Genomic DNA, 26,644 nt, shown 5'->3' with positions numbered 1-26,644 from the left:
CAATGCACTTGCAGCATTGCGTCATAAGGTCAGAAATGTTACAAATATTATTAGCAGAGTAACTAAATTACCTCTCAATCTTTTTTATGTAGATTTAGAACCGAATAAAAATAATAAAGATTTCTATTTGATAACAAAAATTCTAAATCACATTACTTGTGCGGAACGTAATAATAGTAAAACAGAAGTGGTACAATGTAAATGGTGATTACTATTCGGACACACTAAAAGATACTCCAACAGACTCCACGTTTGTGCCAAATGTTCGGATAACCATATAGCACTGCTGACTGTAAAAAGTCGAACGATATACCGAACCGCTGCTATCAAAGTTCTATGGAGCACAGTGCTCATTATCATAGATGCCCAATTGATCAAATACAATACAATCAAAAATTCAAACTAGTGGGGCGCATGGCACCGTGCCTAAAGGCAAATTGCTGGAACTTCCCGTACCCTAATTAAACATTCGAGGAATGAAAATAATCAATAAATGTTCTGAAGATTTTCAAATAGATTATTTATTATAAATACATACTGTAACTTTATAAGTGCTTTTTAAATTGGGCGATGAGCGTATTTTATAAACAACTTATGTGTACGTTTATAAGAGTTCATTTTTTTTAATTTGATTTTTTTTATAATTTAGAAATTTTTTGATAATTTATAAATTTTATCAAAATTTTGAAATTTTGTTCGAAGTTTAAAATTTTTTGAAATATAAGAAAACGTTTTGTTGAAATATTTTGAGAATTTGAAAATTTTTGAAATTCGTTTTTTTTAATTTTCTTAATATTCTCAAATTTTTGTAAGAAATCTTTTTTTTTTCAATTTTTCAAAGTTACGTTTTTTTTTGAAAATGATTTAAAAATTTTAATTTATTGACACAATATTAAAATCTCTATATCCGATATATGTACATATGTCCAATAAACATTTTTGACCTAAATGGCAATTTTTTAACTTATTTTTATTGAGACTCCATAACCGCTAGACCTGCCTTCCCAAAAATTTTACCAGTTGTTCATTTCGTCAATACAAGTAAAATGTTTTTTGAATTATTATAATCGGACGGTGGCGGACGTAGCTCAGAGGTAGCATGTCCGACTCACATGCCGGAGATCGATGGTTCGACTCCTGGCGCTTCCAAATAATTGTTAATTTGTAGAATACAAGAAAAAAATAGAAGTAAATAGGAAAAAAGAAGTTTAGAAGATGATAAGAACATGTTGAGAAACAAGAAGAAGAATGAAAATTGAATGGAAGATTAGGATATAAGAAGAGATAGTATATATATGATGAATGTATAAGAAATATATATGTAAGAATTGTATAGATTATGATGAAGAATAAAATGAATAATAATGCTGTAAAGCGGATGCCAATAAAATTAAAAAAAAAAACGGACACTCCGTTCTCTTAAAAACTGAGTTACCGTTTTTGACACTTTTTGTCCCGTATCTTCGGAACGGCTGGACCTGCCTTCGCCAAAAACTAATCAGCATGTCTCCTTATCAATACGAATCGGTTGATCGGTGTTCCCGAAATCGTCGACGAAAATTTGTATCCGCACACACACACATACATCATTTTTTTAATGGATATGGCGGAATGAACACGGCCACATGACAGATGTCAGTTGAATTACGCCAATTTGATGACAAAACTTCACAGCATCCTTGGAGCTTCCCTGATGCAAACTTCACATCAAGCAAGCTATAGGAGATTATTGTTTTAGTACTATCGTAAAATGGATTCGGTTTTAATCATCGAGCATTTTGTCGGGACTAAAAAATGATATCGAAATTGATATAATTATAAATCGAGTTTAATTATAAATTTAGTTTTCAATAAACTGACATCACCGACGAGGCAACATCAGATAATTGCGGTTTCACTTCTAATAATAATAATATTTAATAATAAATGGCTCACTTCGGCCATAGATACTGAACTAGTAGAAATATTACATAAATCAATAGAAATGGTGGAAGCTATTACCCCTGTCAAACCGAAGAAAGTCAACTATGAAATTCAAAAATTAAAAACAAGAAAGTCTTTGGGCTATGATCTAATAGGTAGCAAAACTAATGGGGCGCATGGCATCGTGCCTTAAGGCAAATTGCTGGAACTTGCCGTACCGTAATTAAAAATTCGTGGAATGAAAATAATCAAATCAATTGTTTTAAATAATTTCAAATAGATTATTATAAATACATACTTTAAATTTATATGTGCTTATTGGGCGACGAGAGTATTCTACAAATATCTTATGAGTATGCTTGCAAGAAATTTTTTTTAACAACAATTTTTGTTTTGATGTTATATGTTTTATTTACAATAGACATACCGACGCCTCCAAACTCTACTACCTTTGCTGATGACAATGCTATCATATACAGAAATCATAGTCCCGCGCTAGCATCTGAACTAACTCAACTAGTGGGGCGCATGGCATCGTGCCTTAAGGCAAATTGCTGGAACTTCCCGTACCAAAAATTATTTTTTTAAAAACGATTAACATTTTTGAAAAAAAAAATAGATTTTTGAAAAACTATAAATTTTTGAATTTTTTTTTTTGGTAAAAAAACTTTTTGAAAAAAATGATTTCTTTATTTTTAAATATTTTGGAAGTTCTGAACTGTATTTCAAAGTAATCGTACTGCTTTAACTGCATAGAGACAAAATATCGAAGCGCGTAAGCGCCGCGTTGCCGTCTAACGGATAAACATTGGTACAGGACCCATAAGAATGTAAACAAAATTTATACTTATTGTTAAAATATCTATAAAATATCTGATAATTTCATGTGCATATGTCTAATGATTATTTTTGACCGCCAAATGGCATTTTTTTTACTTTTTCCAGTAGATCTCCGAAACCGCTGGACCTGCCTTCATTAAAATTCAATCAGTTGTTCATCTTGTCAATGCAAGTAAAATGTTTTTTGAATTATTCAAATCGGACACTCCGTTCTCTTAAAAACTCAGTTACCGTTTGTGGCACCGTATCTTCGAAACGGCTAGACCTGCCTATGCCAAAAACTAATCCGTCAAAAGCACGTCTTCTTATGAATAGCAATCGAGCGTTTATTGTATAATTGAAATCGGTTGAATCGATTTCAACGATGAAATTTTGTATCCGCACACACACACACACACACATACATCCATTTTTTCTAAGGTATGCCAAAATGTTCAGAATCCTCTGAAACGCAAAGATATATGAAAAAAATTATTTTCGATTTTTTTGCGATTACTATAACTTACTCGTTTGTGGCACCGTATCTTCGAAACGGCTAGACCTGCCTATGCCAAAAACTAATCCGTCAAAAGCACGTCTTCTTATGAATAGCAATCGAGCGTTTATTGTATAATTGAAATCGGTTGAATCGATTTCAACGATGAAATTTTGTATCCGCACACACACACACACACATACATCCATTTTTTCTAAGGTATGCCAAAATGTTCAGAATCCTCTGAAACGCAAAGATATATGAAAAAAATTATTTTCGATTTTTTTGCGATTACTATAACTTACCCTACGGGAAGTTAAAAATATCCATATTAGAGAAATGGCTAAACAAATGGAACATAGGCATTAACGAATCGAAATCTGCGCACATAACATTCATCTTGTGTCAAAAAATTTGTCATCCTAAATAACATCATGTACACATATTAAAATATCTGGGACTTCATCTGGATACAAGACTCGCATGGAAAGCACATATAAAAAAGAAAACGGAACAAATTCCACTAAAAATGAAGGATGTGAATTGGTTATTAAGCAGATAATTCAAATTATCCGTAGAAAATATGGACTTTCGGGCTAGAGCTATGGGGATGCGCCTCCAATTCGAATTTAGAAATTATACATATAATTGAAACTAAACTAGTTGGTATTGGTATTTTGACTTGAGGCAAGTTACATGAAATTCCCGATATATGTAAATAATCGACCTAATCAATAAAAAATAAATTAGTTTATGCTTGATTAAAAGTATTCCGAGTGGATTTATTACACATAATTGAAAATGAATGAACACGTTAATTCGGAGTATTTTCTAAAAGCAAATTTTCAAAAAATCAACAATTTTTATAATTGAACCAGTTTCCGTAGGACTTTAATGGTTTAGTATGTTTATTAAGACCAGGTACTCTATCATTATATCAGTATATAGTATAATTTTAATTATAACAAACGCAAAAAAAACTACTCATTTTCTCAAGCTTTGATGATTTTTTAAATTAAACTACTTGTCGCTAGGCCGTAATATTTCTATAGTTCTATGAGACCATTATATGTCGCCAAAAAAAGTTGCATAAAAATCGGCTTAATTTTTTTTTCAACAGTTAATTACAAGAAAACGGCTCGGTAGATTTTCACCTAAAACTAATCAGTATCATTCCCAACTAATATCTTTCGAATAGTTTTTGATTTTTTAAAATCGATTCGGTAGTATGAGCTTAAATGTGGACGAAAAGTTTAACACTTTTTCCAAATTACAAAAAAACCGCTCAGCCGATCGTCGCAAACTGAGAAACGATAATCCTCATCGAGATACATCAAATGGCTTTTAAATTCCTGGAATCGGTTCAGGCGTTTTTGAGCAAAGGTCGATGAAAGGTCTAATTTTGACAAAATGCCAAAAAAAACTATACTAATTTTTGCAAACTTTGACGAATTTTTGAAGTTAATCGAGGCTGTAATATTTCAGTATGATCTATAAGACTATGGTATCTACCGTCAAAAAATAATAATAAAAATTGCCGAAAAGAATTTTTTAACACTATTACAAGAAAACGGCCCATCTTTACCAAAAACTAATCAGCATAATTCCCAACCAATTCTTCTTTTCATCACATCTTTCGAAATGAAATGAATGTTCAAAATCCCTGTGGCAACTTTTCGGATGCTTTGCATTTCAAATCAGTTATCCCTGTGCCAACTTTACATATATATAATAAACTAGCAAACCCGGCGAACTCCGTTTTTTATTATTTCAAAATTAATTTTTTTTTTCCAAAAAAAATTTTTTTTTATATCGAAAAGATTTTCGGATTTTAATTTCAATTCTGACTAAAGTTCTAAAGCTCACTTATATATTTAAAATAAATATTTTTTTTTGCAATTCAGTTTATATAATTCTTGCAAATATTAGACAATGTTACAGTATTTATAACGATCTTTTTATGAACTTCTAATATTCCTGGAATATTTCGTTACGGTACGGGAAGTTACAATAATTTGCCTTAAGGCACGATGCCATACACCACTAGTTAACTTCCCGTAGCGTAAGATATAGTAATAACAAAAAATCAATGTTTATATATCTTTACGTTTTAACGGTTTCTGAACATTTTGGCATACCTTAGAAAAAATGGATGTATGTGTGTGCGTGTGTGTGTGTGTGTGCGGTTGTCGACGATTTCGAGAACACGGATCAACCGATTTGGATAATTTAAAAAACATTCAATTCGTATTGGTAAGGAGACGTGCAAATTAGTTTTTGCCAAAGACAAGTCCTGCAGTTTCTAAGATACGGGACAAAAAGAGCCAAAAATTGTAATTCAGTTTTTGAGAGAACGGAGCGTCCGATTTAAATAATTCAAAAAACATTTTATTTGTATTGACTAAACGAAAAACTGTTTAAACTTTTGGAAAGGCAGGTCCAATGGTTATAAACTCTCAATAAAAAAGGTAAAAAATGCCATTTGGCGGTCAAAAATGTTTATTAGACATATGCACATCAAATTATCAGATATTTTATAGAGATTTTGATAATGTCTACACATTTTGTGTTAATTTTTTTGGTTCCGTACAAAAATTTTCAATTTTAAAATTTACGTATGTGGTTTAAACAAATGTTTAAAAACTAAACTGAAAAAATAGATTTTTGAAAATTTTGATTTTTTTAAAAAAAATAATTTTTTAAAACAATCGCGCTGCATAACTGATTTAGACACCAAATATCAAAGCGCATAAGCGCCGTGTCCTAGTCTAATGTGTAAACACTGGTACGGAACTCATATAAATGTACACAAAACTTGTACTTATTATTGTGTAATCTTTATAAAACATCCGATATGGTAATGTCTGTCTAATGATCATTTTTGACCGCCAAACAAATACAAATAATTTTTTTTGAATTACTCAAATCGGACGCTCCGTTCCCTCTATAACTGAGTTACTATTTTTGGCTCTTTTTGCCACGTATTTTTGAAACGGCTAGACTTGCCTTTGCCAAATACTAATCAGTATATCTCCTCCTCAATGCAAATCGAATGTTTTTTGAATTACTGAAATCGGTTGATCCGTATATACATCCATTTTTTGTAAGGTATACCAACATGTTCAGAAACCGTTAAACCTAAATAAATATAAAAAGTTTATTTATGATTTTTTGCGATTATTATAACTCACCCTACGGGAAAAATTACAAACGGCGGTACCATAGGGTAGCGCTCCGCGGCACGCAAAATATCTACAACAATTTTCATTTTTTTACTCGAATTTTTTACAGTATATTTAATATAAGATTTCGAAGTGCCCATCATAGCGGATTTCAAAAATATCGATTTTTATTTGACGAGCACTTCATTTAAAATCGTTTAATTTCAACGAAAAATCGAATAGTAATTTGTTAATAATTGATGAATAAATTAACATATAGAATATCCGCTATGATGAGCATTTAAAAATGGAATTTTAAATATACTGTGAAACGTACGAATAATTTTTTTAAATTGTTGTAGTTATTTTGCGTACCGCGTTGAAAAATCGTGTTTTGAGATAGTTTTTCAAATCAAAACGCGTAGTGTATCATATCTACCAAATTAAACAAGAGAGAGCCTACAGAGTAGATATAAAAAATATTCACCACACAACCGATACTGACGAAAATAAAACAGCGGCCTAAACTACAAAGTGAGAAACATTGTCAATATCTTGCAACACAAGACTAAATACCCATTAAACATGTTTTTCGTTGATTTGGAGCCTTCAGAGAATAACACCACAATTTATAAACTGAACAAACTTAAATCAAATTGTAACAGTGGAATCTCCCAGAAAAAGATTTGGTATTATACAATGCACAAGATGCCAATTATATGAACACTGTAAATCCTATTGCAACAGACTATTTGTTTGCGTAAAATGCGGCGGCGACCATGAAACTTCAAAATTTAAAAAATTCAAAAGCACTCCAGCCACATGCTCTTTGTGCGGAGGGCCACACCCGGCAAACTATAGAGGATGCACCAGCTACCACACTATGTATAATACCTTACATAACAAAAATAGTGCCACACCATTACAAAACATTTCAAAACACTTTCAAGAAAGCAACACAAGACCACGATCAAATCATACTAATGTCTCGAACCACATGAGTTATTCCGACATTCAAAGATATGTTTAAACAACTTATGGAACAGGACAATATGATTCTCAACATGCTTACCTTACTAGTTAAAAAATGATTAACCTGTTACGCATTGCCGAATGGAATGCCAACGGTATTCTATGAACTATTCTAAGCACTATGAACTACTAAAATTCCAACATAACGAAATACAAGCAACCACTATAAAAGTTTAAGGATTCACACATGCAACTGATCCAACAGTTTCTGCAATTTATTGTTCCCCTAGGTATAATCTTAAATGTGAAGATTACGAAATTTTTTTCAGAACCTTACGTACAAAATTCATCGTGGGAGGAGACTTCAATTCCAAAAACACGCTCTGGGGAGCAAGATTAACCACAAGGAAAGGTAAAGAATTGACAGCACTAATACAGAAAAACAATTACTCGTTTATGTCAACTAGAACATACTGGCATATATATAGACAAACAAAAAACACCTGACCTGCTAGACCTTTTTATAACGAGTGGTATTTCGCCTAACTACATGACGATTGAAAATAACTTATCTCTACTCGGATCATACACCAATAATCTTAACATTGAGTTCACGTATATTAAATAAGCAAGTAAATAACAATCTATATAGCTGTAAGACGGATTGGGATGCATTTAAAACTGAAATTGATTCAAACATAAATCTCAAAATACGACTAAAAACTGCAGAGGACATTGACAACAGCCTGAACGCGTTCATAACTATATTGCAAGATGCAGTTACAGAAGCCACCCCCACAATACACGAACAAAATAAAACTAACTATGATATCCCCTTAGAAATAAAACGCCTAATAAAACAAAAACGTAAAGCAAAGAAAAAATGGCAAAACACGCAAAATCCAAAAACAATCTTTAATAACCTGACAAATTCCCTCAAAAAGAAACTAAAAGATTTAAGGGACAGTGAGATTACGCACTACATTTCAAACTTAAGCAGGTACGACAAAATAATATGGAAACCCACGAAGTCCACTAGACATCAAACATTCCACAATGCACCTATAAGAATGAACAGCGCAAGCGACTGGGCAAAAAGCAGCAAAGAGAAAGCGGCATTATTCGCGAACTATTTAAAAACTGTTTTTTCTTCTGCTGATAATCAAACTGACCAAGAAGCTAATGCCGCACTTATGATAGATAACAAAAATAAAAGTGCGAAAGAAGTTAAAAAAATACATAATGCTTACTAAAAAGAAAAAAGCGCTGGCGTGGATAAAATAAAAGGCAAGATGATCAAAGAGCTGTCCAAGAAAAGCATAGTGCTCTTGACATATATATTTAATGCAATCCTTAGAACAACATATTGGCCAAAATGCTTCAAAATTTCTGAAATTATTATGATCCATAAACCAGGGAAATCGCCTACTGAAGCTACATCGTACATACCAATCAGCTTAATGCCATTCCTTTCAAAAATAATGGAGAAAATAATTCTAAGCAGAATCAACGAAAATCTTTCAATAATTCCTGAACACCAGTTTGGTTTCAGACCTCAACACTGAACAATCCACCAAGGGCACAGGGTCATAAACAATATACATATGGCATTGCAGAATAAAAAATATTGCTCTCAATTATTGATTTCGAAAAAGCTTTTGACAAGGTTTGGCATCAAGGTTTGATCTACAAAATAAATCAGTGAACTATCATCTTTACTGGAGTCATACTTATCGAACAGATATTTCAGGGTCAGAGTGCAGAATGAATCATCTGCTATAGAAACAATAAAAACTTGTGTACCTCAGGGTAGTGTACTCGGACCAATCCTGTACCTAATCTACACTAATGACATACCAACTGATACCAAAATAACCCTTGGAACATTCGCAGATGACACCATGGTTTTATCAACATATGAAGACGCCACAAAGGCCTCGGAACAGCTGCAAAATTATATACACAAACTAGAGGAGTGGACTCACAAATGAAAAATTACTATTAACTCAACTAAGCCAGTCCACATCACCTTTACCAAAAGAAAAGGAGATTGCCCAAATATAAAAAACAACAACGTAGAAATTCCAAAAAGCAACTCTGTAAAATACTTTGGACACAAGGCGTAAGCAAATAGACAAAAATTTTGTGAACTTTACTGGGTAATTGGAAGAAGCTTTAAGATGTCATATCATAATATATAAAGCTGTAATTGCACCAATATGGACATACGGTATCGAGCTATGGGCATGTGCGAGCACGTCCAATATAAAAACCATTCAAAGAGCACAGTCTATAAAATACTACCGGCTATAGTGAATGCGCCCTGATATGTCTCCAACGAAACAATTTATCGAGACCTATACATCAAATATGTACAGGAAGTTATTAAGGAGAGAAGTACGAAATAACATCAAAAGAGCGCATACCATCCAAACACTTAATAATAAAAGGTAATAAAATAAATAAAATTCTTAATAAAAGACCTGCTTAAACAAGTTACTGTAAGAAGATTAAAAAAAAAGTGGCCGCAAGATTTAATAAAATAAAAATCAATATATTAATGAAAAGAAATTCCCCACTGGGGGAATTTCTCAAAGCCCTGTACCCATGATCTCATTGAATCCAAGGTTCAAATTGGTTATAAGAAATAAATAAAAAAAAGTATGAAATATTTTTTCACATATTCTAAAACGTTCAAAGTATATATTGAGCCTAAAAAATCTTTTTTGGTTTTTCTAAAAATTTACAGTTACAGTTACAGTTCCAGTGGTGCAACACCTTATATCAAACTAACGAGCATGTAAATGAAATAATAAATTATGTTTATTATGAATTATGAATTATATTTTGGAAGTCGCATTGGAAATATAACTTCAATAACAGGTTATATAATTAATTTTTGTTCCATAATAAATAATCAATATTTTTGAAATACTTTACTAAAACTGTGCACATATTAACTGTTTTGTCAATCAGTAGTTGAAAAAGTATTATTTATATAATAGATAATATAAGAGCATTATCTAAAAAATTATTACAAATGTATGCCTTGATTTAACTATCTGGTTAGTGCAGAATTTATGCTCTCTGTTCAAAAAATAATGAAATCGCATTTATTCTTATAGAATGTTAATTTATTTTTTTAAATTATTAATATATCACATGAATAATCTTGGAAAACAATCGACAAATATTATCAGAACTTTATTGCAAACTTCTTTCCAGAAGAGTTCACTGTCACAGGGATGGCTGAAACCAAATGTTTGCATTATTTCTTCTAACTCCAACTCTTACTTCTCTATGCTTTGCCCGTAAGAAGATTACTTGGTTAGCGATGCTTTTTGTGTTAGTAAGAATTTATATTAGTAAGAATTTATAATAAAAATTTCCGCTCCAGTTAATCTTGTTGGTTATTGTTGAAGTTAGAAACTAAATTCTCTAGAATTTCTATCAATTCTATCTCCTGTTGCTCAATACTAGCTCTCAAAGCGTTTACTTGGTCATCGACCAAGCCCTTGATTTTCTCCGCCATCAGATGCTTGGCCTCAAACTTTTTGTCCTGTTCCTTTATATCATCGCAGGCGTCTAAATATGCATAAACAATATCTAGAAATTGTTTTCTTTTTTTATTTTCTACATCTGTAGTATTCAGGTCCTTGGCGGCCTTTTCAACAGCCGCAGCCAGTACATTTACACGATCCATTTTATTTTTACAATAGTGGTGAAAGCAAGCTATATCAAGAAGAGATTATCAGAAAATATTGTATGAATACGATTTTTATATGAAATACCTTTTATACAAAGTCCTTTTCTTCGTTGTTGACCAAATTCTTACTTTTCTCAGTACTTTTGTTTTCTGCTCTAATTTTGCGCTTGATGGCAATCAAAACTTATAGAACACGACAATCAACGCAGCTAATGTTTTCTGATTTAGCTAAGAAATGTCAAATATCTATTGCACACCTATGCAAATTGAACGGTAGCTGGCATTAATAAATTTCTCTACAATAAATAGAAACAATGGCTAAAGTTTATAGTTGACTGATTTGCACATATATGGAAACATTTATAATCTTAAATATTGCCAAATTTAGTATTATTTCATTAATTCATAGTGCATACCTGTTCCATGCAAACTTTTTTTTTTACAAGTTCAAGGTTATGTTATATTTTGACTAATGATAAAGACGTAAGTGACATAATTATGCATTGTTCACTGTTACTGTTACGTACTTCACACAGTACTCTTAACGATCGTTAGAAATCATATGAAACTCTTGAAACGGAAATTTATAGTAAAATCGATTTGGGATTTGTACGTGATAATTGTTTAATTTAATTGTGCAATAATCAGAAAAAAAAAATGTTTAGGATGCTTTATCTCGTATATAGAGAGTACGGCGCACTTCGTTGTGTTTATGAATGCCAAGCGTACCAACTACCAACATCAGGACGAAAATATTTTAAATTTACGTCGTTTGCATTCTCGTTTGTTGACAGATAATCTAATTGTTTGGTTTCTTAGTGAAATTCTTTGCACAAATAGCTTTTTTTACTGATAAATACTCGCACGCACACACACACACATATATATATATATATATATATATATATATATAAATATTGTATATATTGATTGTATATATTGATTGTATATATTGTATAAGATTGTATATATATATATATATATATATATATATATATATTATGAGTGGATGGAATTTTAAACTAGTTGTAAGTAGCATTTTGCCTTAAAGAAAGTTGTATAGACTTCCCAATTCGTTAACTTAATATCAATTGAGATTCAGCTATTTAAATACAGTTTTTAACAATCATTTTGAAAATAAAATTTTTGCGCTAAAGTTGGATACATACGATATTTAATTGATGTCTTTCAAACTTATAAATTAAATTAATTTCTTTAACACATTTTATTTCGTCCATTTTGTTTCTAAAATGTATTTTATTTAAGTGTGGACGTCAACTGTAATCAAAACTATTTTAAAATGTATTTTAAGTGTGGACGTCAACTGTAATCAAAAGCTACATACAAAACACAGGACGTATTACGCATTTGTTCGGCATAGATCAGTTGGTATGATATCTATCATAACATATTTTAGTTATTATAAATTATATTACACTGGGGATGAGAAAAACCTAGGCACGAAACGTCTGTAAAATTTAAATTATTTTATTCAACTCAATGTTTCAACGTCGAACAAAAAATCCTCGATATATATGTATATATATATATATATATATATATATATATCTATATATATATATATATATATATACGTATATATTGTAGAGCTACGAACAAAGAATCCAAAAAGTAATAAAAAACAAACGGTTTTTTAAAAAAAACATTTCTTCATTTATTTACTGTCGACGTTTCGGAACTAGGTACGTTCCATCTTCTTGACATCTGTCAAGAAACATGATCTTGATAAGATTTAAGCAAACAATATTTTTAAGAAAAGCAAAAGATGATGGATTTTTTTATATAAAATGAATAAAATTATGGAAAAAGTAATGTACAGAAATATGACAATATAATCAAAATGAAAATAATAAAAATAAATGAGTGGATTATATAGCAAAATATTAAAAATGTTAAAAAATCTAAGTTTTAGAAAGATAAAAAAATAATTTTTTTTAACGGAAAAAACAGAATTAATTACCTGTTTGATTAATTATACATTAACACTTTTTCACTAAAAAAGATTTTATCAAAAAAAAAATGATTTTATAAATTTCTTTTCAGGCGAAGAAACAAATTTTGTAATCCAAAATTTCTTTAAATTATGTCTTTTTTGAGTTATATAACTTTTTGTTGTTCGATTTCGTTAAAAAATCCGATTTGGTAAATTTGTTTTCTCGACGTTTTAAGTTACTCTGTATCGAATAAGTCCAAATTTGGAAAAAATGTGCGTTGTCTGTATGTGAGCCGATTTTTGACCCCGAAGCACTAGCGTTTATTGATTTTGCGCCCTGCCAACCCGTTTCTTTCTAATAACCAAAAAAGTGCAAAACTTTTCGTCCACGTTCAAGCCCACAACCTTGAATCGAATATGGATGCTATATATAATTTTTATTCTGCAAATTTAGTAGGTTTATCTAGTTTTATAGAGATCGTAAAAATACAATCATATTTTTACGTAGTTGAATAACGATAAGAATGAAGTGTTCTACAAGATGATGTAATGTACATTCTTCAACCAAGTGCTACCATAACCCTTTATCTTTATGATGAGATTATATTAGATATATTTCTAATATATTAAAGCAATTTTCCCAATGTATATTTTCACTTGATTTCATACGTGAGATCTATTATCTAAAGTAAAACTTGTTATCACTACTGCATGATATCAAGTTGTCTTAACGGGGTATTGAACACGTAACCAGTGGCTGCTATTCCACGTTTTAATCACAGAGTCAGCTCGAATCACAAGATTGTACATTTTCCTGTATATAATGATTTTTGTATATACACTCAACCCTCTGATAAAAGTTGAATTCGTGCGTTCTACTGGGTGAAATATGGAATTTGTTCTATGAGAAACTTGGATATAACGTAAAAATCGTATTGTATGAATATATACTATAATATGTATAGTATAAATCAATATTCACGTTGGGTGGCTACTGTGCTATAAGAAACAATTAATCGTAGAAATTAGTGAAAATTTAAGCATACGTACCGTGTTATGTGGGGACCAATAAAAACAAAAGATTTTTTAAATTATAATTTTTTAAATAAACTTCGGATGGCGTCGTAGTCGAAACGGTAAGCGCTCGACTAGCAGATATAGAATACAAACTCAGATCGAACCTCAGCCAAATAAAAATGATATAGACTTAATATAGGATAATAATATAAGGTATAAAAGAAAAAAAAACAAAGTTAAAAAACTGCAAATAAAGAAATGAAACAAATTATAAGTTGTTTTTATTGAATTAAAGAGTCATTCTAATAAGAACAAACTAAACAACTGTTTAAAATGACTAACATTCTGTGAAAAAGCCATGACACTACTAAAAGCGATGTCGTAGACAGCCATTTGAAATCTTTTTTTCAAACATATCTGGTTCAGAGTCGTCCATAGGTTACGCGGAAGAAACTTATGGGCTGCTCAACGACAAACATTTTTATACCTATATCATCTTTTGCAAAGAAAACTCCGATGACCACAGTTGCTAACTCAGGCGCAGACGATCCCGCTGCCATGAAAGTTGCACCTGCGACGTCCGGAGATAGTTTTAATTCTGAAAACAATAAAATAAATAATTAATATTAAATTCACTAATGTGCAATAATACATGGCCATCGAATTTTTAGTCCAATGGTTTGTGATCCACATGTCACTAATATTTACTTAAAACAAAGAAGTTGTACATAAGAAAGTTAATCAAATAACAATTAGATGTCAATATTAGCTGTGCTCTATAATTTATTTTTTTTTTAACTTCCCGTAGGGCAGTTATAGTAATGAGCAGAAAATCGAAAATGAAAATTTTTGGCATACCTAAGAAAAAATGGATGTGTGTGTGTGTGTTTTTGGCATACCTAAGAAAATTGGATGTGTGTGTGTTTCTGTATGTCCGCATTTTTTCGTCCACGTTTTCGGGTGCACGGATCAACCGATTCAATGGTAAAAAAAACATTCGATTCCTATTGATAGAGAGATGTGCTAATTAGTTTTTGGCAGAAGCAGGACTCCAGCCGTTACGGAGATACGGAACAAAACTTGTAGAAAATACAAATCGAGTTTCTGAGAGAACAGAGTATCTGATTTGAATGATCTAAAAAACATTCGATTTGTAATAATTGGGAAAAGAGGTGATTAGATTTTGGCAAAGGCAGGTCCAGCCATTTCGAAGATACAGAGTTAAATGTGCAAAAAATGGCAATTTTTGAGAGAACCAAGCGTACGATTTGAATGATTCAAAAAACTTTCTGCTTGTTTTTTGACAAAATAATTATTTTTGGGAAAAAAAATGTTTCAATTTTTTTATACCGAAAATAATTCAGGTTTTAATTTTAATTTTGACTGAAGTTCTAGTATACCTTTGAACAAATAATTTCAAATTTGCAATTCAGTTTTTATAATTCTTATAAATATTAGACAAGGTTACAATATTTATAATAATTTTGTTGAAAACATTTAATATTTCTCGAACATTTCGTTACGGTACGGGAAGTAGCAGCAATTTGCCTTAAGGCACGATGCCATACACTACTAGTTATATATATGATGAGTTCCTTTAGCTTTTTCTTTAATAGTCTTTCACCTTTTTTAAATCTGATGGACTACTTAAGAACAGCTCTGTTTAATAAGGCACATTTAGTATGATTTAGTATCAAACAAATTCAAATTATTATAAGTTAGAATGAAATTATTAAGATAACTTTCAATTAAATTAACTATAATCATGAAATGTACCGTTGGATGGTAAATTTATTTTGATAAAAAGTAATATAACAAGGAAATTCATATCATATTAATACCGATGATAGTAATTTAAACATTGCAGAAATGAACTCAATATTCCGGATATTGTAAATCAAATGTAATATGATGATCAATATATTTATATATATATATATATATATATATATATATATATATATTAGTGATGGGCTTATGATATCAGAAGCCGGATCGACTCGTATTTGACTCCGCTTTAGGGAGGAGTTATTTCCGCTTAACAACTCCACGACTCCGACAACTTTGACAAATGTGTTCTATAGTGCGTTGTTTATGTATCTAAGGATTTGTCAAATCCCATTTAATTTTCTGAAATGAAATTTTATAAATAAAATAAAATAAAAAAATATCAATAAAATATTTTTCCTAAAAAATTCACAAATAAATGACGAGTTGTAAAATTTTTCGACCACATGATCGACTCAATGACTCGCAATTTTAACAGTGTTGACCAAAGTAAAAACGCAAAACTTGAGAATCAAATTCAATTTCATTATTTTCTTTTGATGAGAAAATAATTGATTTTTTGGATTAATTTTATATAAAAATAATGTAGTAAACTTTGTAATAAAAGCAAAACATTTATCATAAAATATTTTCACTAAATAATAATACTTCTGCTTTCTGATTTTTCTTCTGCCATTTCCATTCGAGAATTAATATTATATTGGGTAGTTCGATTACCATATTATTACTTTTACACAATTATATAATTCACTATATATATATATATATATATATATATATATATGAATATATATATATATATATATATATATGAATATATATATATATATATATATATGAATATATATATATATATATATGAATATATATATATATATATATATATATATATATATGAATATGATTATTTTTTTGGAGGGCGTACCATCAAGTAAAAAAAATAAATAAAGTCAAGATTTTTAAAACATCTTTATTTTTTCTATACGTTTCGATGTAAAATTCTACGTCATCATCAGTGGTTCTACAATGAAAACAGAAACAAGTTACGTGAACTTCCCGATTTGTGTAAATAATCGACTTAATTCATGATAGATAAATTAATTTATGAGTAGTTAAAAGTATTCGAAGTGGATTTATTACACATTATTGAAAATCGAACACGTCAACCCGGTCGGAGTATTTTTTAAAAGCAAATTTTTAAAAATCAATAATTTTAATAATTCAGCCAGTTTTTTGTAGGACTCTAATTGTTTAGTATGTTCATTAAGACCAATCATTTATCGTTATACCAGGTAAATCATCTAATTTTAATTTTAACAAATGTCAAATAACTACTCACTTTCTCAAACTTTGATGAATTTTTAAAATTAAACTACTTATCGTAAGGCCGTAATATTTCAGTAAGTTCTATAAGACCATGATATATATCGCCCAAAAAAGTTCCATGAAAATCGGCTTAAATTTTTTTTCAACAGTTAATTACAAGAAAACGGCTCGGTAGATTTTCACCTAAAACTAATCAGTATCATTCCCAACTAATATCTTTCGAACAGTTTTTGATTTTTTAAAATCGGTTCGGTAGTATTAGCTTAAATGTGAACGAAAGGTTTAACACTTTTTTCCAAATTACAAAGAAACGGCTCGGCCGATCGTCGCACAAACGATAATCCTCTTCGAGATACATCAAATGGTTTTTAAATTTCTGAAATCGGTTCAGGCGTTTTTGAGCAAGCGTCGATGAAAGTTGTAATTTTGACAAATGCCAAAAAGACCATACTAATTTTTGCAAACTTTGACTGATTTTTAAAGCTAAACGAGTTGTCGTAGGGCCGTAATATTTTAGTATGATCTAGAAGACTATGGTATCTACCGTCGAAAAAATAATAATAAAAATCGACGGAAAAAAATTTTTAACACCTTATTACAAGAAAACGGCCCGGCCGATCTCTACCAAAAACTAATCAGGTCGATTCCCAACTAATATCTTTCGATCGATTTTTGAATTTTCAAAATCGATTCAGAATTGCGGGCTAAAACGTGGACGAAAAACTTTTCACTTTTCTGCTATTTACGAAGAAACAGCTTTTCCGATCGTCGCACAAAACTGACAAACAATAGTCCTCATCGAGATACATCGAATGGCTTTTAAATTTTTTAAATCGGTCCAGCCGTTTTTGAGAAAAAAATCAAAAAATAAAAAATCTGTTGGTGCACACGCACACACACACATACTTTTTCCAAATTTGGTCTCATTCAATTCAGAATGACTTGAAACGTCGAGAGAACATAAAATTATCGAATCGGATTTTCTGATGAAAACATAAACTTCTCCTTCGGGAAGTTAAAAATAACGTTAAAAACGAAATATAAACAGTACAAGAATAAAAAAGAAAGATTTAACTAAAAATATAGACTAATTATATCTAAATCTTAAATTAAGAAGAATTACAGAAAGCATTATTTACTTGAAATTCTTAGATTATCACTTATACATATTAGCAACACATAACTTGTGAATAATTAATAATAGGAAACAAGCACTAAATATCAGAGATTTCTTATTTAAAAAAAAAAAAAAATATTATCCTAAGCAGCTAAACGGCTCATCCGAGGCACCTTTCATTTCTGAGAGAATTGTGAAGTGCGAAACAAGGATTTTTGGGAAACATGTGTTTGTTGTAAGCCGTACAGCGATATATGCAAATGTGTGTGATAGTGTTGAGCATAGGTATTTAATACAAATTGGGAAATATTATTTAGAACATATTGGTTATTTTCGCAGATCCTTGTTTCGCACTTTACAATTCTTTCAGAAATGAAATGTGCCTCGGATGAGCGCCCGCTTAGGATAATATTTTATTTTATTATTTTTTAAATCACTGACATTTAGTGCTTGTTTCCTATTAATAATTATTTACAAGTGATGTAATGCTAATATGTACCACTGATGATGACGTAGAATTTTACATCGAAACGTATGGAAAAAATAAAGATGTTTTAAAAATCTTTACTTTATTTTAATTACAACACCCTGATTTTAATTTAAACACCTTCAACATATATATTCATATATATATATATCTACATATATGTATATATATATCTACATATATATATATATATATATATATATATATATATATATACGAGTATATATATATATCCCAGTGAATAAGTGGTTAACTCAATTTTTGCTATTTTGCAAAGCTTGATTTTAAAGTTCTATTACTCGTGTAATATCGCGTATACAAAATGAATGGTTTATTTTTTATATAAAGTGCTTCATTATCTTTTGTTCCTAACCAATAGTTTATCAATTTATTAATTATTTCAGGGAAATAGTTAATACCGCGATTTAAAACATTTTTGACAAAATTTGACTTAACCACTTATGCACTGGGATGGAATATATATATATATATATATATATATATATATATATATATAATTAACTGCCAATTCATTGAATTAGAAATAATGAATTGATGTTCACTTCTTTATTTATAAGTTTCGACAGCAGTTATGTGCTATCATTAGGAAAAAAACAGGAAAAACAAAGCACAAAACTTAAATAATATTTAAAAACAGAAAAATTAAATTAAGAATAAACATCGAAATATTATTATTATAAATTTACTTTTTCATAGCTTGCATAGAATGTTGTTTATTCCTGGAAATTTAAAATTTATCTATGTACATATATACTGCGTATTCCTTGTATCTATCGAACTCATAAATTAGGCGAACGGTTTATCCTCTATATTCTATAGTAAATTATTAATGGATCAGAAATATACATGTTTACACTCATAAAATATTCTGCTTTGAACTTAGATGAAGGTTTAATGAATATGAACAAAAAACCTAATAAAGACTATAAATAATTAATTCAGTTGGAGAACTAACTCAGTAAATGTCAAAGAGCGAGTTAATGATCGGATCATAATATAATTATAGAAAGTAATTAAGTTCATAACTTTCATTTATTATTTATAGAGTTGAAAACTTGCTTTAGAATCTTAGTCATACTTTTAGAGCCCAATATAGTGTAGGTATATTTTCGAATTTTATATAACATTTTTTAACTTCCCGTAGGGCAAGTTATAGTAATCGCAAAAAAATCGAAAATGAAAATTTTTACATTTCTCGACGTTTCAAAGGTTTCTGAATATTTTGGCATACCTTAGAAAAAATGGATGTATGTGTGTGTGTGTGTGTGTGTGTGTGTGTGTGTGTGTGTGTGTGTGTGCGTGTGTGTATGTATGTGCGGATACAAATTTTCGTCGACGATTTCGGGAACACCAATCAACCGATTTGAATAATTCAAAAAACATTCGATTCGTATTGATAAGGAGACGTGCTGATTAGTTTTTGGCGAAGGCAGGTCTAGCCGTTCCGAAGATACGGGGCAAAAAGTGCCGAAAACGGTAACTCAGTTTTTAAGAGAACGGAGCGTCCGATTTTAATGATTCAAAAAACATTTTACTTGTATTGACAAGGTGAAAAACCGATCAAATTTTCATAAAGGCAGGTCTAGCGGTTTCGGAGATCTAATGAAAAAAGTAAAAAAAAATGCCATTTGGCGGTCAAAAATGATCATTAGACATATGCACATCAAATTATCAGATATTTTATAGAGATTTTAACAATAAGTATAATTTTGGTTTACATTCCTATGGGTTCCGTACCAATGTTTACGCGTTAGACGTCGACGCGGCGCTTACGCGGTTTGATATTTCGTCTTTATGCAGTTAAAGCAGTACGATTGCTTTGAAAAAAAGTTTAGATCTTTCAAAATATATCAAAATAAAGAAAACATTTTTTCTTTAAAAAAAAAAAAATTAAAAAAAAATAATAATAATAAAATTTTTTTTTTTCAAAAAAAAGTAATTTTTTGTCTAATTGTTTGTCAAAAATCTTATTTTTTCGAAGTAAATTTTTTTCAAAAATGTTAATCGTTTTTAAAAAAATACTAATTTTTGGTACGGGAAGTTCCAGCAATTTGCCTTAAGGCACGATGCCTTAATTGTCTTAAGACAGAATTTTACTTACAGCTAGTTTAGATTTACATTGACGACAAGAAAATATTTAAAATGTCAGAGCAACTTACAAATTTTGTTAAGGAATTTTAAAGGTATATAATGGTTTTGTATCATATTGCCACAACTTTTGTCAGGGTATGAAATTATTAGTTAAACAAACGAATTTAATTATTGCTATTGCCTACAGTTTATAATTTTGGATTACACGATTTAAAAAAATAAAACATGATTAATATTCATTATTAAAACTACTTTTCTCTGATTTCATGTTTTATAGGTACTACTTTTATTCCAATTTAGTTTTACAATTAGTTTATTTATTTTATTCATATAATATTTACTGATAGTATGTACAACCACTAGTAGAGCCCACATAGAGCTCATATACCACTATTTCTAAATCTTCATGAATAATTTAATTTGATAACTATTTAGTAGACATTCAGCGGTAATAGCTGAATTTCTTTTCAAACGGTACTAGCTGAGTCCGCTCCTGACAATATAACTATGCAGGCAAATTCATAATTGGATAACGTAATAAAAAATTACACCTTTTTACAAAGTCATCTAATATTTACAGGAGATTTCCACAGTTTTTTATGAAGAGTTACAAAAAATAATAAATATGAAATTAGGTGCTATTACATTTAAATTTCTTATGTAAATTTGACTCCTTGATCTTAAAACTTTAGTAACTTAAAAGTCAGCTAGAATAATTGTTTATATATTATTAAAAATAGTAGTAACTCGCATTGTGTATAAAAAAATGTTTCAGATTTTAAAAAATAACGGTTAAATTTCAAAAATGTTCAAAACTTTTATTAATCAATTGTTTGTGCGTTTTTAAATTTTGTTTATTTTTTAATTTAGTAAGTTATTGTGAATTTGGAATATTAAAATATTTGTTTCTGGTTTCAACCTTCAAATTTTATTCAGAACTAGTGGTGTTTGGCATCGTACCTTACAATTAGGGGAAATTGCTGGATCTTCTCATACTGTATTGAAATATTCGAGAAATATTAAATGCTTTCAAATAGATTATTATGAATAGGGTAGGGCGGGGCACAAAGGTCCAATTTGAATTTGAGCAATTATATTTTAACAAAACCAATTATATCACAACAAATAAGACATATCAAACGAATAATTATCTGACTATGTTCCCAGCAAATTTATGATTGTAGAAATGTGTTTATGGCTGTTTTTCAAAAATTTGTAATCGGGCTTTTTTGCCTCATAAGCGGGGTAAAATGAGACAGCCAGGAGAGTAACAAATCCAATGTCTTATTTTTAATTTTAAAGGGATTTTACGAACTAACTTAATTTACTTTTTAACTTCCCGTAGGGCAAGCTATAGTAATCGCTAAAAAATCGACAATGAAAATTTTTATATATCTTTACGTTTCAAAACCTTCTGAACATTTTGGCATATCTTAAAAAAAATGGATGTATGTGTGTGTGTATGTGTGTGTGTGAACACGGATGAAGCGATTTGAATAATTCAAAAAACATTCGATTTGTATTGATAAGAGACGTGCTGATTAGTTTTTGGCAAAGGCAGGTCTAGCCGTTCCGAAGATATGGGTTAAAAAGTGCCAAAAACAATAATTTAGTTTTTAAGAGAACGGAGCGTCCGATTTGAATAATTCAAAAAACATTTTACTTATATTAACAAGATGAAGAACTGATCAAATTTTCATGAAGGTAGGTCTAACGGTTTCGAGGATCTAGTAAATTAAATAGTTAGTTAAAAAAATGCCATTTGACGGCTAAAAATGATCATTAGACATATGCACATCAAATTATCAGATATTTTATAGAGATTTTAACAATAAGTATGAATTTTGTTTACATTCCTATGGGTTCAGTACCAGTGTATCCGTTAGACGGCGACGCGGCGCTTACGCGCTTCGATATTTCGTCTCTATGCAGTTGAAGCCGTACGATTGCTTTGAAAAAAAGTTCAGAATTTCCAAAATATTTCAAAATAATATTTTCTTCAAAAAGTCTTTTTTTCAAAAAAAAATAAGTTTTTGGCAAAAATTTATAGTTTCTCAAAACTCTAATTTTTTCAGAGTATTTTTTTTTTTTCAAAAATGTTAATCTTTTATGAGAGGGCGCTAATAGTATTAAACCCACACTATTTTCTCAGCCTTTAAAAAGTATGTGAAAAATTTGACACCAATCGAACAAAACAATTAGTCCGTGAGTTATAGCATTTTGAGTGACGCTACTTCTTTATTTAAAAAAAAAAGTGGATAACACGAAATGTTGTGTTTCAACAAAACATTAATTTATAATGGGGAAACATTAATTTATAATGGGACAAAAAGCTGGCAATACTAAAAAGTGGCTTGATGAGTGCTATCCGCACTAAGCGGATAATACTAAAAAGTGGCTTGATGAGTGTTATCCGCACTAAGCGATATAACCACTAGGAAGTAGTTTTAAAAATTTTGGGAAGCCCCAAAAAAGATGGTTACCGATGAAAAAAAAGATTACACAAAATAATGTTTGGTAGCCGTGAAGTGAAGTTAATCTATATATAACATATCTATAGAGCGTGTTGGACTTATTGTGCATGAATATTTGGATAAGAGTTCGTGTATAAATTTTATCTATATATATTAATTTTGAAAGTTCTAAAGTACCTATTTTTTAAATTAAAAAACAAAGTTAATATATATATATATATTGACAAACGCTAGTCCTCATCGAGATACATCGAATATCTTTTAAATTTTTGAATTTGGTCCAGCCGTTTTTGAGCAAACGTCGATTTACGGCAAAAAATCTGTTCACACATACACACATACTTTTTCCAAATTTGGTCTTATTCGATTCAGAATGGCTTGAAACGTCGAGAAAACATAAAATTAGAATTTTTTGATGAAAACATAAACTTTTCCTTTGGGAAGTTAATTATACAAACGACCACAACAGACGTCGTTTTGTGGAGACGTATCTCTAATAGTTACAAATTTTCAGAACTTGAATTGTTAGGGCTATTAATATGAAAACATTGTTAGGGCTATTATTATGAAACACTACACCTACTACTACAAGGTACAAGAGAAATAGGATAGAATAGTAAAACTAGTAGGGCGCATGGCATCTAGCCTTAAGGGAAATTGCTGGCACTTCCCGTACCAAATATTACTATTTTTTTTAAAAACTATTAACATTTTTGAAAAAATTTTACTTAAAAAAAATTGATTTTTGAAAAACTATGAATTTGACAAAAAATTACTTTTGAGAAAAAAATGTTTTCTTTATTTCGACATATTTTGGAAATTCTGAACTTTTTTTCAAAGCAATCGTACTGCTTTAACTGCATAGAGACGAAATATCGAAGGGCGTAAGAGACGCGTCGCCGTCTAACGGATAAACATTGGTACAGAACCCATAGGAATGTAAACAAATTTTATACTTATTGTTAAAATCTCTATAAAATATCTGATAATTTGATGTGCATATGTCTAATGATCATTTTTGACCGCCAGATGGCATTTTTTTACTTTTTTTTACTAGATCTCCGAAACCGCTAGACCTACCTTCATGAAAATATGACCCGTTCTTCATCTTGTTAATACAAGTAAAAGTATTATTAAAATCGGACGCTCCGTTCCCTTAAAAATTGAGTTAGAGTTTTTGGCTTTTTTCACCCCATATATTCGGAACCGCTAGACCTGCCTTCGCCAAAAACTAATCAGCACGTATCCTTATCAATACGAATCGAATGTTTTTTGAATTATTCAAATCGCTTAATCCGTGTTCCCGAAATCGTCGACGAAAATTTGTATCCGCACACACATACACACACGCACATACACACACACATACATCCTTTTTTTCTAATATTATCAGGCATTCCAAAATGTTCAGAAGGCTTTGAAACGTAAAAATATATAAAAATTCTCATTTTCGATTTTTTTGCGATTACTATAACTTGCCCTACGGGAAGTTAATAAAAAAATGTCGAATTTGCAAAAGATATATAAAAAGAAAAATGACTTGTCTGAGATCAGTCGTAAAAACATTTTCGATATGAGATATATTTAAAACTCTAAGTCTCTTAGGAAATAATTTTAACTTCTTAAGTCTTTTTGAGCAGATAATAAAATTACAAATTACAATTTAAATGCGTGAGTTCTTTTTACAATGGTTAACGATTTTAGAGATTTTATTTAATTTATATAAGAGCCGACCGTTTTAAACTTTATTTTAAATAACGTCTAAAACGTCTAAAAAATACATAAATTTTTAAATAAATTACATTGTTTGTTAATTTGCTATAAGTTGAGCATTAGTAGTTTATCAGCAATTCGTTTCTACGTAGCTAATTTAGCTCTATCATAACAATGCTTTGTCTCCTAAGTATGTGTTGGGTACGATTGTGACATGTTTTTTAATGTTTTTATTTTTGGTTGAAAGGCTGAACATATAAAGAAAAGTCTAATTGAATTAAGACAAAATACGAAAAAGAAAAGAAAGGTTCTGTCTAGTATATGGAAACTCAATTTCTGAAAGTAGTTGTGGCGTAAAATAGGTCAAGTGCCAAGAAACATGCGTTTTCTGGTTCCACGTAAAATGCGCCTGTGATAGTCACTTTTACATTTGTTACTTTTGTAATGATGCTTCTGGCTAGATCTCAGTATATTGATACATAGTTACAGCGATATCTTGAGTGATTAGTTTCCAGATAATTATTAACATTTTGAGTGATTTTAAAGAAAAAATTTATAACAACACCAGTGAATTATTAATTATCGCATAGTTCAGTTTATTTCTTGTTAACTTTGTTTAAAAATTATGTTTTATTGTATATTGTTATATTATATTCATAAGCTTTGTAATTGTTTAAATGATTTTGTTGTGTTGTAACAATTATTTCTAATATTTCTAACAATAAAAGTCATTTAAAATCATTTTGGTGTATCTCCTCATCATATTTTTATGCCTGTCGCAACCTGGGCTCGTGGATGGTTGTGACACTCGCCTTTTTTGTCTGTTTTGATTTTATGACGAAAACAGGACTTTGAAGAAACAAGGATAGTATCTCAGTATTTTTACGTAAACAAATGTTAAATTTACGATTTAATTTATGATCCCAGCTAACTAGTGAATTAACAAAACTATTGCTGATATATAAATGGCACAACCGTATCCAATCTTCCCTACTCTAAACGATTTCTCTGACATTACGCAATGTTTATAATTGTACGCGGATTTTATAATTTTTGCACAGAAATGGGTTTACTCTAACCATTGAATACTACAAAATCTGTCGGTTTGTTATAAATTTCAATCGGCCTCTATCATCAATTTTTATGTACGAAATGCAATATAATAAAATTCGTACCATAAAAGAAAATGTGTTATGATATTTCTTTGAATTTTTATGCCCTTGCAATTTTAGGTGTATACAATTGTAAACTGTGGGCTTGCTATAATGTTTATTTCTTGGATGTCACTAGAGCCATGTTGTAGTCGTTATCTTCATGCATTGATGGTTAACATTATAAAATAAAATAAATGAAAATATTTCCATTACCTTCGCAAATACGATCCAACGATGAGACGAAGTAGTCGTCGCACACGATCGCCAGCCCAAGGAAAGTGAAAATAGCTACGATGACGTGTATGACGAGCCCTCCGTGCTTGCGGGCGTGGGGCCCCATGAGGGGGCGCGGAAACTGCTCGATGGCGGGCGGTGTGCAGTTGACGCGCTGGGACGCCACGTAGGGTGCGATGTTGAGGGAGACT

The 26,644-nt window shown here is 30.2% G+C and overlaps 1 protein-coding gene across 1 annotated transcript in view; it reads right to left on the bottom strand.

Annotated features, from left to right (window-relative positions):
• The window catches only part of LOC113378139 (probable sodium/potassium/calcium exchanger CG1090), a 45,612-nt gene that overhangs the window by 6,727 nt on the left and 12,241 nt on the right, over positions 1-26,644 (bottom strand). The window contains exon 2 of the mRNA XM_026618662.1: positions 14,536-14,646. Coding sequence (XP_026474447.1) covers positions 14,536-14,646 — 111 coding nt within the window. The remainder of the gene's footprint in view (positions 1-14,535; positions 14,647-26,644) is intronic.

This window comes from Ctenocephalides felis, unplaced genomic scaffold, assembly GCF_003426905.1.
Source record: "Ctenocephalides felis isolate EL2017-DRISC unplaced genomic scaffold, ASM342690v1 CF-g0.4_SCAFFOLD_01886, whole genome shotgun sequence".
NCBI classification, from domain to species: domain Eukaryota; kingdom Metazoa; phylum Arthropoda; class Insecta; order Siphonaptera; family Pulicidae; genus Ctenocephalides; species Ctenocephalides felis.
The sequence above is the reverse complement of the archived record's forward strand: the minus strand, read 5'-3'. Positions and strand labels throughout refer to the sequence as shown.